At 31.0% G+C, this 15,008-nt stretch overlaps 2 protein-coding genes across 3 annotated transcripts; both read right to left on the bottom strand.

The window, feature by feature from the left end:
- Nucleotides 1–840: 840 nt before the first annotated feature.
- LOC108863542 (protein DETOXIFICATION 43) lies at nt 841–4,468 on the bottom strand. 2 transcript variants are annotated; one of them, XM_057011174.1, is made up of 12 exons: nt 4,286–4,468; nt 3,805–4,178; nt 3,132–3,298; nt 2,909–3,044; nt 2,731–2,827; nt 2,503–2,603; nt 2,159–2,322; nt 1,981–2,052; nt 1,645–1,761; nt 1,443–1,538; nt 1,235–1,356; nt 841–1,141 (listed from the first exon to the last, which is right to left on the bottom strand). In XM_057011174.1, the coding sequence occupies exons 1-12, from the start codon at nt 4,366–4,368 to the stop codon at nt 1,078–1,080; spliced, it is 1,593 nt and encodes a 530-aa protein (XP_056867154.1). In that variant the 5' UTR covers nt 4,369–4,468; the 3' UTR covers nt 841–1,077. The 2 variants fall into 2 exon arrangements, with proteins under 2 accessions (XP_056867154.1, XP_056867155.1); XM_057011175.1 differs by having other exon boundaries at nt 3,132–3,292.
- Nucleotides 4,469–12,260: 7,792 nt separating this feature from the next.
- LOC108856171 (transcription factor MYB83-like) lies at nt 12,261–14,094 on the bottom strand. Its single transcript, XM_018629909.2, has 2 exons — nt 13,620–14,094; nt 12,261–13,397 (listed from the first exon to the last, which is right to left on the bottom strand). Exons 1-2 carry the CDS (start codon nt 13,934–13,936, stop codon nt 12,701–12,703), a joined length of 1,014 nt encoding a protein of 337 aa, XP_018485411.1. The 5' UTR covers nt 13,937–14,094; the 3' UTR covers nt 12,261–12,700.
- Nucleotides 14,095–15,008: the final 914 nt, after the last annotated feature.

Here is a 15,008-nt window from a genome sequence, read left to right as displayed (position 1 = left end):
CATGATAATTCTCTCAAAAAAACTTAAAAGTAACAGATTTCCACTTGCTCTTTTTAATGTAAAGCCAGTACCACCATGGCACCATCCACACTCCAATCATCACCTGTATATAAGACACTTGGGTTATCGATAACCTCACCATCTTATTACCAAATAATCATTTCTTCTCTCTCTCCTCCTTTTTGTTGTGATTACAGGTTTGAGCTATAACCATAGTAAAGAGAAGATCGAAACCTTCTTATGGCGAAGCTTCATTCTCAAGTGGTTGTACAAAATTATCAGTAGTGTATCTCGTTCGGCTTTAAAGATCGAAATTTATTAGTAATCAAGCAGAGACCGTACTGAGGTTTGGCGTCGTCTTCCCCCAGATATTGATTTTCAGACCCGGCGGATTTAATAGCGGCGATCAACAACACGACTATCTTGGGCTTAGATTTCTTTTTGCTTATGGCCCTAACTTTAAATTTTGTAGGTTAACAATAAAAGCCCAGCAACATACTAATTCGACTACCTCTTGAAAATCTGATTTAAGGAGATCCACGTGTCATGTTCTAAGAATCCTAATTAGTGATGATAGTGACGTGACAGCACCGGAAAGGAAAAGACAGTTCTTAAGGATGTTTGATTCTGGCTTTTGGGATTTCGACAAGATATGTCTATGCAATCAACAAGAAAACACTTGTTACTACTGATGAAGCTGAAGCTTGGGAATCTGCAAAGAAAGCAAGTGGAGGTTTGCATTTTCTTGCAATTCAAGATGACTTGGATTCTGATGATTGTGTTGGCTTTTGGCTTCTTATTGATTTGCCACCACCTCCTGTTTAATTTCACTTTGGTAAATTGGTAATAACCATGTTTTGCTATATAGTAATAGTTACGTTAGTTTGCAAAAAGTAGTATTATGCTGATAACTTGATAAGTGATATGCAGAAAGTGATATTCGCCTAATCAAATTATTTATCTGGAATTGTTTAAGCATAGAGAGCTCTTTCGTGCAAAATGTGAAAAGAACACAAGAAATACACAACAAAAAGCGAAGAAAGACAGAAAAAGATGCATCTCATTATAAGCTAAGTCCTAGGGGGAAGATGAAGGAGATCGACCACGCAAGAAAATCCACGGTCCAGTTCCTGTTGCTATCCTGCATCATTCCAAACGAGTCAAAGACTGCAACGTCTACTATACTGAGGACTAACAATTTTACTAAAGGCCCATCTAGGCCCAGTTAATTTACCTGGCGATTCCAGTAATAGCTCGGAGACCCATATAGATGGTAAGAGCTATCCATATTCCAAGAAAGCCATTGAACTTTGCCATGTATATTATTGCTGTTATGCTTATCCCCGCAACTCCCACCTGATTTATTATTAATTAATCATCGAAAAAGATGTAATCATTCTAAAACCATACTGTATTAATTAGTTAATAAAAATAGTGTGTACCATGGAGTATGCAGTGTAAGCAAAATCAGATGCTCCAAAATTGACTCCGTCCAACACAAAAGCAAGTGAGTTTATTGGCTGTGTTGCTGCTACAAACTGATGTCACACAAATAGACATAACCTCACATTAGTCACTATTACTACTACTACTACTACTACTACTACTTATTAGTATTTCATTTCTTAATGATATTATTAGTACCGGTATTCCAATGGCTATGAGGTGAATAACGGCAGGGTCCTTAGTAAATATTCCAGCACCAAAGTATAGTCCTAGTCCAACGAAAACGGACAACCCAAGTCCTAGCACAAAACCCATCTGCATATCACATTCATTTGTTATAGATTTTTTTCTTCAATCGTGGGTGTTTGGACCGAGACCCAAAATAACTAACCGGAAGTTAGAACTAATGAATAGTCAAGCCCTGATTTTTTTAATGAAACCTAAAACATGACCTATTGTCGCTATTTACCAAAAAATGGGAAAAGTTATCCTAGTGAATGGGTATCGTTTCAGGAAAAATGATCGGGACATAACCTGTAGAACACGGGATGCAGCAGAAGACACTTTGTTATAGTCCTTCTCGGCAAAAGAACAAGCCAGAATCGCCTGCAAAAGATTTAAATTGAATAATGATTTACATATACAACTTGTTAAAACATATTATATAGAAAATCAATGCAAACATGATAGATTAAATAATAATTGATTATACCTGACCGGCTACAGCAAGACCATCGGCAAGGAGAGAAGTAGTTAACCAGACTTGTAAACAGATCTGAAAAGCAGCCATTGGTGTTGTTCCTAGCCGAGCCGCCATTGCTGCTGCTAGTGTCTGACAAAACGTCACAGCTATGGTCCTTGCGAGCAATAGTCCCCCTTTCATTTTTGTGTGCACAATTACAAGTTGTTAGACATCTCACATTTTTGTCACTAATCCAATAGATTACTTATATTTTTTTGAAAATAAAAGTGACGTTTTCACAATTTTGTTTACTTGTAATAAACATTACTCTGATCATTGCAAGAAAAACAACGTTAGTGAATATGCCTCCCTACCATTTTTAAGGAACTTGCCGAACTGCAAAGCTCTAAAGTTCGGTGGCATCAAATTAACTTTACTCGCGAGGCGGATGAATAGTATTAGAGTCATGAAGTACCTTCACAAAAGCGAAACCGTTAGTTTTACCTTTCTTGTTTCTTTTGATTCAAGCAACTCTTGGGGTTTCCAGGTTTTAGTTTCATATTTGCATGTGTGAAAACAAAAATTGAGAGCTATTCTCTTACTGAGAAATGACATGGGCAATGGCTGCACCGCTGACTCCAAGGTGAAGCACAAAGATGAAAATCGGGTCGAGAATGATATTGATGACATCTGCTACGACTGTTTCATGCATCAAATGATACATGTTCGACTCATCATGTGGTAATATGTTTGCCTAAAGATGATAAAAAGGTAACTTACTGGTAGCATAGAGAGGAGTTTTAGTGTCCTTGAAGCCACGAAAGATGCCTTGCATGGAAAGCGATAGAAGCAATGCAGGAGCACCTAGTGACCGTATGGTCAAGTACTTGTGAGCTGGTGATAACACTGCCGAATTCTGATCATCAAAAGTCAACTCAGGAGAGTCAACATTTTGTTCTATCCAAGAATATATGCATGTCTATCAATTTATATAACCTTATACCGGTTTCACTCCCATGACACCTAGAAGCACTTTCGAGCTGAAAATCAAGACTATAGCTTGCACAAGGCCCAGGATTAGGCCTATGATCATGGCCGTTGATGCTGATTTGATATTCTTCTTTCCTTTCTTATTTGATTTGTTCCCGCTGTTTGACTTTGTATCTGTAGCTAGTCACAGAAGAAAAACAAGGATGTATAGTTACTGCATTACCTTTTATTAAAACATCATTTAGTTTTTCACAAGTATTTTAGAAAAGCTAACTTAAATTACAAAAGGCTAGAGAAAAGAATCAAAGGTTTATCAGAAATTGAAAAAGATATGATCAGATAATTATTTTAAAATGCAAATTAACGCTAACACACAAGCTAAACCCTTCAATTTTAGAGCACCAGCGGTGAGAAAGTATCTTATCAAATTATATTAATAAAAAAATTAAAAATTGAAGAAAGTATAAAATGGAAAGAAACGTTTCTTTTTAAAAAACTCTACTAAACACATAAAAGACATATGGCATTTGTCATTTTATGGATAGTTTTGGTTTTTATTTTTTATTTTTAATTTTAATTACACAATAAAACTATATTGATATTAAATACAAGAGATGCTTCACCAAAAATTATCACTGATGATGCTCTTAGCTAATGTAATAATTTGGCCATGAAGGTTTTCTTACCTGGCGTCTGCTGCGGCTGGTTAGTGTTGTTACTTGTGGGTGACGCAGTGCCTTTTTCTAGTGAATCTTGAACAGCTAAAGTATTTGCATGAACAAGACTAGTTTTCTTTGCTTCGTCTTCTCTCATCTTCTCAATCGTGTCTTCCTCAGCGACAAAGGAAGTTGTAACGCTCACAATTGGGAATATCGTGATTCTGGAAGCTTGATTGAATATCGCAATAGATACTCCAACCGCTGCTAGCTCAACCGCACCTAAACGTCCGATGTAAGCGGTATCAATCAGAGAAGCTATTGGATCAGCAGCTAAAGCCAAAGCCGCTGGAAACGCTATGCTCAGTATCTCTCGCCCAATTGCATCCTTACTGAATACGTGTCTGCAGTTTTATATATACAAATAAAGGTTATATGCATCACTCCTTTTAATACTATTAATACCTGCCATTTCATACACATTTTTGGTATGAGATACAAACACACTTACGTTAAGTCTTTAAAGATAACAAGAAATGGGATCTGCGTGACCACGCTAGCCGGAACTGAAGTATGATCACCAGTTTCTGTCATCAATGGAGCTTCTCCGCAGAAACCCTCTCTATGTGTTTGGTTTGTCGTGTCTGCAAATATCTTAAATGTTTTCAAGAATCGGATGTAAAGGGAAGCTGGTTTATATAAGAGATATGTACAAATGTAATTATGTGTATTTATAGACACGTAATGAGCATGCATATTTAGTATTTAATTTGAAAGTATTTAATTTGAAAAAAGTGTGAGGTTTCTTTCTTTCTTTGAAAAAGTGTGAGTTCCCTAACTTTTTAATGTTATTTTTATTTCCGTCCAGACTATAGACACTAATAATATGGATTTTTTAGAAACCAATAGTATGGATTTTTTGTTTATCGAAGGAAAATTGGTATAAATAATTAAACATTGTATTAAATAAATAAATAAATAGGAAAATTGGTCCTCATAAACTATAACAAAACATGGTGCTGAAGCTGACTGTAAAAGGGTATATTTTTTTCATTGAAACTTTTCTTACTTGTATTCATGATCGTGGAGAAAGAGTTTTAATTTCTCCTTAGATCCTCATTTATTTTTTTGATATCTTCCACTAAAAAAGCGAATAATTTTGCATTTCTGAAATTCACTAGCTTCCAAATAAATCTTTCATTAAATATCAATTAATAATTTGAAACCTTCTCTTTTCGACAGTTAGAAAACCTTCGAAGTGTTTTTGTGTTTGTTAAATAAAAAATATCATAAAGATGGTAACACAGACCAACACAGGTGGTTTGTATATAGTGCGTGTCGTGTATGTTAATTGTTCCGTAAGATAAGGCCATCTTTCCCAAAGCATCCACGTCTATTTCACTACCAACATTACCACTTCCCCGTTGATTTTTGAAAAGAAAAATTGACACAAATCATAGTATAGTTAATTATGATTATATTATCATTTTTAATATATACATGAACAACTATAGTTTCATTAGATACAAGTGTCAACAATAAACTACATATCATTCATGTTTATTTAAACAATTAATAAATAAATCAATAATATGTGTTAATTAATACAATTATAAGGTTATACATTAACTGTGTTTGTCCCATGAAATAACAACAACAAAAATAAGAAGATGCTAACGTCTAACATTCTGCATCGTGTTCATATGATTTACTGAATGTGGTGAATATGTCTAACAAAATTCTATTTTAAAATCTTAAATAGAAAACGAAAGAAGTAGATACTAGATATTAACAACCAACCAATTTCTAACACGTTATAGTCTCTCTCACAATCATAACCAGACGCTATACATATGAATATAACATTTTTATTGGGATAGAGAACATATACGCTAATACATAATAGGAAGCAATCAAATAACTTAATTATGAGATATGTAGAGGAGAAATCTTTTACCTGTATGTAGTCAGCGCTTATGTAAGTAATCACGTGAACTTAAGATGAGTAGTGACACATAAGGGTGGGCGTGAAGCTGATGGTACCACATTTTTTAGAATTTGTGATTTGTCTCGTATTTTATGGATATCTGATTTTTCGATTTATTTACTTCAAAAAAATACAGATATTTAATTTTTTGGATATCTAAAATATTTATAGACTAGGTGTTTTCCTGCACCATGTGCAGTAAAAGAATTTAAAATATTTTTTAAAAGATAAATATAAATTATATTTATTTTTTATTAATATTATAAATTTTCTTTTTTCTTATCAATATTTTAATATAAATTTGATTTAACTGAACATTAAAATTAAGATAAAACCAATTTTGTTTATTTTGAATTATATTTAAGAATGTGCATGTATATATTTAAAATTATAATCTTAGGTAGATTTTTCTATCTATTTATTTAATTAAATATATTAAATAAATATATAAAATTTCAGAATTGTCAAAAATTAAAATTAAACAATATTTATAAAATCTGTAAATATATATAAGAAACTAATGATTTTATGATTTAATTTGATTTTATGATTTAATTTTATAATTTTCTAAAATATGTATATATTTTGAAATATTTTTAATTTAAATGATATTTCAAAATTTGAAATGCCATAATTGAATATATTTTATTTTAATGATGATTTATGCGTTATTGCCATATTTTTAAAAAGTCCAAAAATATAAATCGATAATAAATTTAATATATGAGTTATTACCATATTTTAAATTTTTATCAAAAATATAAATTAACATTAAATATAATTGTGTATGTCATATTAATCTATAAGACATGTCATCAATTTTAGTAGCTATGTCACAATTATTAATCTAGGTGTTTTCATGCACCATGTGTAGTGATGAATTTTTAAAAGTTAAATTTTATATTTTAAAATGTAATTTATTAATATTATATATTTTATTATTTTGACTAATAATTAATATAAATATCATTAATTAAGCATAAAATTAAGAATATATTTTATATTTTTATTTAAGAATATATATGTATATATATAAAATTAAAATCTTAGATAAAAAAATTATTTATTTCATTTGGTTAAATTATTAAATCAACTTGTATAAAATTACTAAAAATCATATAAAATTGTATAGTTATCAAAATTTAAAACTAAATAATATTTATATAATTTGTAGATATCTAAAAGAAACTAATGATATTACGATTTATTTATTTTTTAATTCAGAAAATCTAGAAAATTTTAGATAATAAAAATTTTATTATTATAAAAGTAAAATTTTATAATATTTCGAAATTCAAAATATCATATTTGAATATATTTATTTTAGTGATGATTTATGAGTTATTACCATATTCTACAAAGTTTACCAAAAATATAAATCAATATTAAATGTAATATATGAGTTATTGCCATATTCTAAAAAGATTTCCAAAAATATATATTAGCATTAAATGTAATTGTCCATGTCATATTTAACCATATGACATGTCATCAATCTTAATAGCCACGTCACAATTTTTTTGTGAAAACGATTGTAGAGAAGACATGTGGCAAATCACTTCTCAAATATAGACTAGGGGATATTTGTGAATATTTACGGATATTTATGGATATCTCATCCATTTTGTTTAATACAAGTAAATCCCAAAAAGTTATACAAATTAATAAAATTTTCTTGTAATACAATTGTTTTTAGAAAAATTATAGTTTTTCTAAATTTTATATTCTTTTCTTAATTTAATATTTTTATAAATAAAATTACATGCTAAATAATTATATAAGATTATATATTTAGAACTCTATACTTAATTATATATATATATGTATATATTAATAGTTGATTTACTTTAAAAACTTACGGACATCCATATTTTTAAATCGAATTAAAATAAATAACGAATCGAATCAAAATTTAACGGATAAAATGTCCAAGGCCTAGTGATATAAGCGAGTGTTGGAAGAGTTTAAAGGAGATAATTAATAGGCGTGTGCCAGGAGTACGTAGGACTTGGCTCCAATTTTATAAGTGTGTGCCAACACTTGGCTCCAATTTATACAGAAATTCCTTTCATATTCTCTTTTCTCATTATTGTCCATACGTTCTCTAAACTTTGCTTTATGTATAAAGTAATGCACATCCTACTTTATTTACTTTTATGTATATTTTTATTTTTGTCACAAGTCGAAACTATGGGACTAGTGAATATATCCTACTTTTTTTGTTGTACAATATATTCTACTTGTTATCGCAGCTCTCTATTGTAATATAACACATGAGAGATCAATATTCACAATTTCCTATAAAATACTTACAACTTCATACAATACGTTTTGTAAAATATATACATGCACATTCTAGGAATTGCGAATATTTACAACGTAGTTACACACTTACACTGTTCTGGTTAATGACCAATTCCAAGCACAATGGGATGATGGAACATTTACTTTGATCTCTAAATTTTAAAGAATTATTATATATAGATAGTACGATTTCTAAATTATAAAAAAAAAGTTATTAAAATTAATTTGGAAATGTTTATAGTCTCATAAATCGGCCCTCATAAATCTCAGTTTAACCTCATAAATTCCTGTTAAGAAAATTAGAATATGAATAAAAGTACAAGTTCTCGATTTGCGTATGCAACCAAAACCATTTAGTGAACAGAAAACGTCTAAGAGACGTGACGTAGTCGCTGAAGTCACAATCAACCTAGCAGTCACCACTCACAATCAACGAAACAGTTTATACAATGAAAGTGGGCTACGTAGGATTCCCAATTACAATGCAACAATGATCACTTAGTTTAACATTCATTTGTCTCTTCTTTCGCATTTGTTAATACTTTTTTTTACTAACGCATTTGTTAATACTTAACACAGTTTTATAAGTATATATATGTTGCGTGTTATCTGCCTTCACCTTACCTAATATTTTGTGTTTCCATCACGATACCCATTTTACTACATTTGATACCTCACGTTTCTTATCATCTACTTTTGTAAGCTATCCTATGTTTAGATTATTATTTTACTATCCAATGTGCGTTGATAATATGATTCATATCTCTAACTATTGGCAGATGAAATGCAAAATGATTGCTGGATGAGATTGTTAGATGTTTTTTCCTGATTAACTTCTTTATAAAAAATTAGGGAAACTTATTATGTGCATTAGTGCGCACTCTAAATTCAAAAGATAGAATTATCAAACAACAGAAGTACTATCTATATAGAGTACATGAATAAGTACAAATGTACCATGTCTGAAATATTCCATAGAAAAACACTTGACGTCTCAAGGAAATTATTTAATCACAAAGACATCAACACTCAAAAATGAACCATCATGTCTACTCGCACAACTGCACGAACAACTATTTTTATATTGCATGCTTCATGCTTGCTTTATTGGTATCATTTTATATATTAAACATCCGTTTTGATACAATCCAGAATTTACATTATGTGGCAACTAAGAGAAGAAGGTAGCTACGGGATTAAGTATAGGTTTACATCCTTCAAATAGATAAAATTGACCAATTTGAAGTATTGATGGATTTGGAGAACGGAGACGATGAGGTGGGAAGACATTTGTGCACCTATGGCCCCAAGAGAGTCTATCGTTTGTAGATGAAATGACTAGTTGGGAACTATGAAACTAGAGATCTTTGTAAAGCTTTTTTTCTGTGTAGACATTTACATTTATGTTTTTTTATACAAAAAAAAGCAAGTTTGTTCTCACCAATTTATGTTTTTTTTTTTTACTGAAACTAATTTATGTTTCGTGAATTAAAAACAAAACATACAGAAAAATGATGTACATAAATCGGGATAAAAAAGATCTGCAGAAATGTAGGGATATACAAAGAAAATTATCTAACTAATAGTTTTCACTGGGTTCTGGGCATCATCACGATTTGATAAGATGTAGATATCTATATTCAACAAAAAATTGGTATGTTACTCATGGCATCGCTTTTGCGTGATTCGAATACCAACAAAGCCTTTAGGGAGAAGAATCTCTGATTAGTTTGATCATATTAATCTATATCTTTCTCTTACCACTATAGTTTGGTTGCGTCTCTGGTTGTAAGAAAGAAACAATAATCACTTGACGTTGTAATGGTAGTTTAATCCAGACAACTTGAAAGTTGGAGCTATGTTCATCCTTACTATTATAGGCGATCTAGATCTTGATTGAAGAATATATTTCACCTCTCTTCCGGCCCCATGCATCACCAATTCTTTGTTCCTATATATACAAAAAATGTTGTTGACCCATGGCTTGCCGCATAGAGTTTAGTTACTTTAGTAAAGAAACAATCGATATAGGAATTCATATAAATTAAAGTTGATTTTGAATTATACACTTATAGGTTTATGTATAAAAGATTTACTTGTGCATTTGCAAAGTTGAGAGAAATTATTTTTTTGAAAGATGAATTAACGATCAATGTGAAGGCTATAGACATTAGAGCATCTTCATCCCTGACTTAATTTTTTCTTTAAAGTTTTTTTATCCGATTTTAAAAAAATAAAAAATAACCAATCGCAGATCGTCACGTGTGCGTGGAATCCACACATAGTACAACAGTTACCTCTTAAACAAGAAGTTTAAGAAGTAAGAGAGTATATGTTTTAAAAAAGGGTACCATCGGGTTCCCATCCCTTAAGAACTCTGTTGAGCTAGGGATGGAGGTGGTCTTAAACTTGTATATCCACTATAAGCTTGGTAGATAAATTGCAAATGAGGAAAATAGTCGCCACTCCATGTGAATCCACACATTTTTCTAATTTTTCTAACATCAATTGATTAAATCCTCTGTGAAATTACATAACTTGTTGCAGAATGTACTGTACAAATAGAACTTTATTCTCATCAAAAGCATTTATGGCAAATTACGCTCAATAAACTATAATTACACAAGTCATGATTTGGGTTTGCTGTTTTTGTAATCTATTTTCCTTCATTCTTAAGTTTAATTAAATAGTCTGATAACTACTTCACCAATCATTCTTCTGCCTATGAAACTATATATATTTATATTCTTGTAATACTGGGGAGATGTTATTGGTTTGTATATTTTAATGGATTTAAAAATACAAATCAAATCTAGTATTATTGGTTCTATGATTTTGAAATCTATAATCAAATTCGCTGATATTGGTTCTATGATTTTGAAATCTATAATCAAATTCACTGTTATTGGTTCAATGATTTAAAAATAGATTTTAAAATCATGTGTTATTCAATAATAATGATTTACTTAAAGATTTGATTTAAAATTGGATTTGAGTGAATTTATTAGGGATTTTAAGTTAAAAATACAAAAAAACAAATATTGAGTTGAACTTGGTTATTTTGATAGATTTGTATTACTGGTTACCTCGATATCTCTCTGCCCCCATGTTTCACATACTTATTGAACACCTTTACCCTAAAATTCTAAGCAAGCACTATGAGATAATCACCAAAGTTTCACCATTTCTATAATATATTGTGTACGTACAAAATTTAACCAACCATCTCTAACCTAGCTAATTATGTACACCTTAACCAACCATCTCACAATACTAACGTGTATGTGTAAGCACAAACTCCTGTTTACTTTTGAACATTTTCTATTTTAAAAAATTTCCAGTTTCTACAATTTCCTAATTAATAATTCTTCATTTTCTATCGTATGTATCCATCATAATATATAATATCTGTTATACATCAATAAAGAAAAACTACACCATACACAAATGGTGAAAAAAATCTTGTCTCTCAAAATCAACAAAGAAAGCATACCAATCAAGTGAGAATGACACTAGCAACAATTATGTGGGCAGATTTTATACTATCATAATAACATATGATAAAACATGTGTTGTAAGTTTTTAATACTGATTTATAATAATCTATCTATTTTGATTTTGAAATCTAATTGTTTGATTTTGAAATCAATAGATTTATCAAAAATTTTAAAATCCAAAAAAAAAAAATCTAAATCCGTAAAAATACTAGAACCAATAACCCCCCCTGAATCTAGTATGTAATTATACAATTTTGTTATTTCTGTCTTAAAAAATTATTTATAGTTACTGTTAAATTTTCAATATTTATGGTTTACAAATCACTGAAAATTATAAACAACTTTTTGAATCTCAAACGTGTACCGAATGGATAATTCAAACTTAACCAAACCGAATATTTATGATAGACATTATTTTTTCATTTTTTATTATTTATACATATCTAACTACCGGTTTCTTTAAGCATACGTCTTGGTTTTTCTTACAAGGTATAAATTTTTAATTTTTGACATAAGATTGGTATTCCATTTTCTAAATTAATCATAGCAGTAAAATCAAGTATGTAAATTTGAGTTACATTGATAAATTTAACTAATTAATAGAGAAATGTATTGTAACTTGGATGAAAAAATATCAGAGTTTCAACATATTGTTTACTATTATCTCTCCAGCAATTAAATAGGTTTTTCTAGTAAATAAGCCAAAGCTTAGGTTAAGAGATAATGAAATGAATAATTCTTTCATTTTATGGAACCGTGTTTTACACATCAAACTCGGATTTCTGCCCCAAAAAAATGAAAAAAAAAAAGAGAAACTATACAAATAAACCAACTAATCACCTCATTATGTGGGCCATTATTTAAGTACCTCCTCAGCAAATAAATCTCAATGTACCTTCCTATTCACATTTCATGTACTAAACGAGACCCAACGCAAGTAGCTCAACTGATTAAAACGAGATTCTTTTGGAATGGAGAGGACCAACTTCAAATTCGAGCTCCCTAGTGAGTGGTAGTATCTGCTCTGGTAATTGTAAAGATGTATAAACCATCATTGATAATAAAAAAATAGTAATAAGAATAGAAGAATGAATAAAGGACAAATAAGTAAAGAGAAGAATGTGAGAGGAAATATTTGTTAATCAACTTGGAAATCAAGGAAAGGGAAAGAAGAGTTGTTATCAATGAGACCATCCAAATCCCAATCTCCAGTTTTAGGGTTTTCTGTTTCCCAAGAAGCATTCTCCATGCTAAACATGTTCCCTACTTTGAAGCTTTCTGAATGACACATAGTCTTGCTATTAATGAAGCAAGGATCAAGGACTTCTACGTTTAGGTTGTTGCTTGTGGTACAAGCAATGGCATTGCCATTCACTGACGGGGTAAGAAACCATTCATTTTCTACTGATGCTCCCTTGCTAATCGGATCAATAATTGCATTTCCATAATCTCCTAACCCAGTGAACACATTCCCTGTGTTTCCCATTTGTTGATATTGATTATGATCCGGTACTGAAATCAAGGGATCAAGGTTGTTTAAGCCCACACCACTAACCATGGGTGCAAAATTGAATGAAGAAGGGTCCGTGCGCATGGTGTTCCTCATTATCATCGTGTCATCATGATGATGATAGCCATCCATCATTGGATTTGACTTGCCTCCTATGTCCACATGTTGATCTCTTGGGTCCAAAGAGTTACTATTACTATTATTAGGTGATGATCCTGAAGAAGTATTGTTGTTGTTCTTAAACCTCTTTTTCAATGTCGAGTTCCAAAAGTTTTTGATCTCGTTGTCTGTCCTTCCTGGAAGCCGAGTAGCTATTTGAGACCACCTGAATAAATCGGATAGGATAAATATATTATTATTAAAAAAATATGAGACTCATTCTACCGCTAAACTGTTTCAAACTTTGCATATCATGTGAATAAATAAAATAAAGATGAGAGTTACTTGTACAATGAATGGCTATAGATGAACAAATTTAATACTCATTCTAAGTCTCGGTTATTTCGAACTCTAATTCATGTAGTGTTTGCATGTGAAAAAGCTATACCTGTTACCAAGAATGGAGTGCAAATGGATGATGAGATCTTCTTCTTGAGGAGAGAAGGAACCACGTTTGAGATCAGGCCTCAGGTAATTGATCCAACGGAGGCGACAACTTTTGCCACAGCGTAATAGACCAGCATTCCTAGCAATGTCACTCCAACATCCTTGTCCATTGGTCAACATATACCTTATGAGCCTCTCGTCTTCATCAGGAGACCAAAGTCCCTTTCTTAGCTTCGGTTTGTTGTTACTACCACCACATGCATGATTTGGCTTGTTCTTGTCTCTGGTGGTAGTATTGTTCGGATTCCTCATCATCATTTGGACTTGTGGATCCTTTTTGAAGAAGATTACACAAAGAGAGATTGTAAGAAAATGTTGGATATAGAGGATGTGATTTTTGGGGGTTGCTTTGGAATGATATGGATACGTGTGATGGTCCTAATGGGTTATGAAAAGGAGAGAGAAAAAGAGTAAAGTGTTTGTTGGGATTGATGGGTAGAGTAGAGAGAGAGAGCTTCTCTAATAGAGAGAAGAATGTGAAGAAGAAGCAAGAGGTGGGTCATGTTTTTTGTTATAAAATTAATAAAAATATATGTCTTCGTTAAAAACATGATGATAGACTTGTGAGTGAAGAAAAATGCATCGAAAAAGACTGGTTAGAGTCAAAGAAAAGAACAAGACCAACCTCTCTTTCTTAGCCCCACAGGCCGCACCACACACGTGTGTTTGAAGTATCAAGCATACATATACATACACACGAGTTGTGAGTTTACAAGTATGTATTTCTTTAGATTAATTGTGTTTTACTAGAACTAAAAACCATTTTCAATATTTTACACACAAAAAAGAGAAAGAAAGAAGTAAAATATTGTTTTTCTTCTGTAGGCTGCTGCAGACTTATTTTGAAGCAACTTCTATTTTACTACATAGGATCAACCGAATCCAATAAACACGAATATTTAGAAGCGATCAAAAGATCCTCCGACAAAAATTTGGAACATGGTAGAATATTACATGATGGATGAGACCAAACGCATATAATAACATCAAAAGCCATATAAACAGAAATCAAATCCAAACGTAATAATATGTGCAAGCGCAATATGAATGAAAAGTCAGGAATATTAATTCACATAACTTTCACGTGACATAAAAAAAGAACAACACCATCTTCAAACAAATCCAAGAACGACTCTATTTAATATTTATAAGTTTATAACGAGTTACTTAAATAAACCATCATCTTCAAAACAAAACAAAAAGAAACTTCTAAAATAGCATTTTGAAGATAATGTGCATTCAATAACGTTTGAAAATGAGACAAAAAATTTCATTGCTTACTCCATCTAGATGCATATCATCATCACGATGAATGCATCAGATACATAAA

This window comes from Raphanus sativus, chromosome 5 (assembly GCF_000801105.2).
Source record: "Raphanus sativus cultivar WK10039 chromosome 5, ASM80110v3, whole genome shotgun sequence".
In the NCBI taxonomy this organism is placed as follows: domain Eukaryota; kingdom Viridiplantae; phylum Streptophyta; class Magnoliopsida; order Brassicales; family Brassicaceae; genus Raphanus; species Raphanus sativus.
Note: the sequence above shows the minus strand (reverse complement) of the source record. Positions and strands in the feature narration are given on the sequence as shown.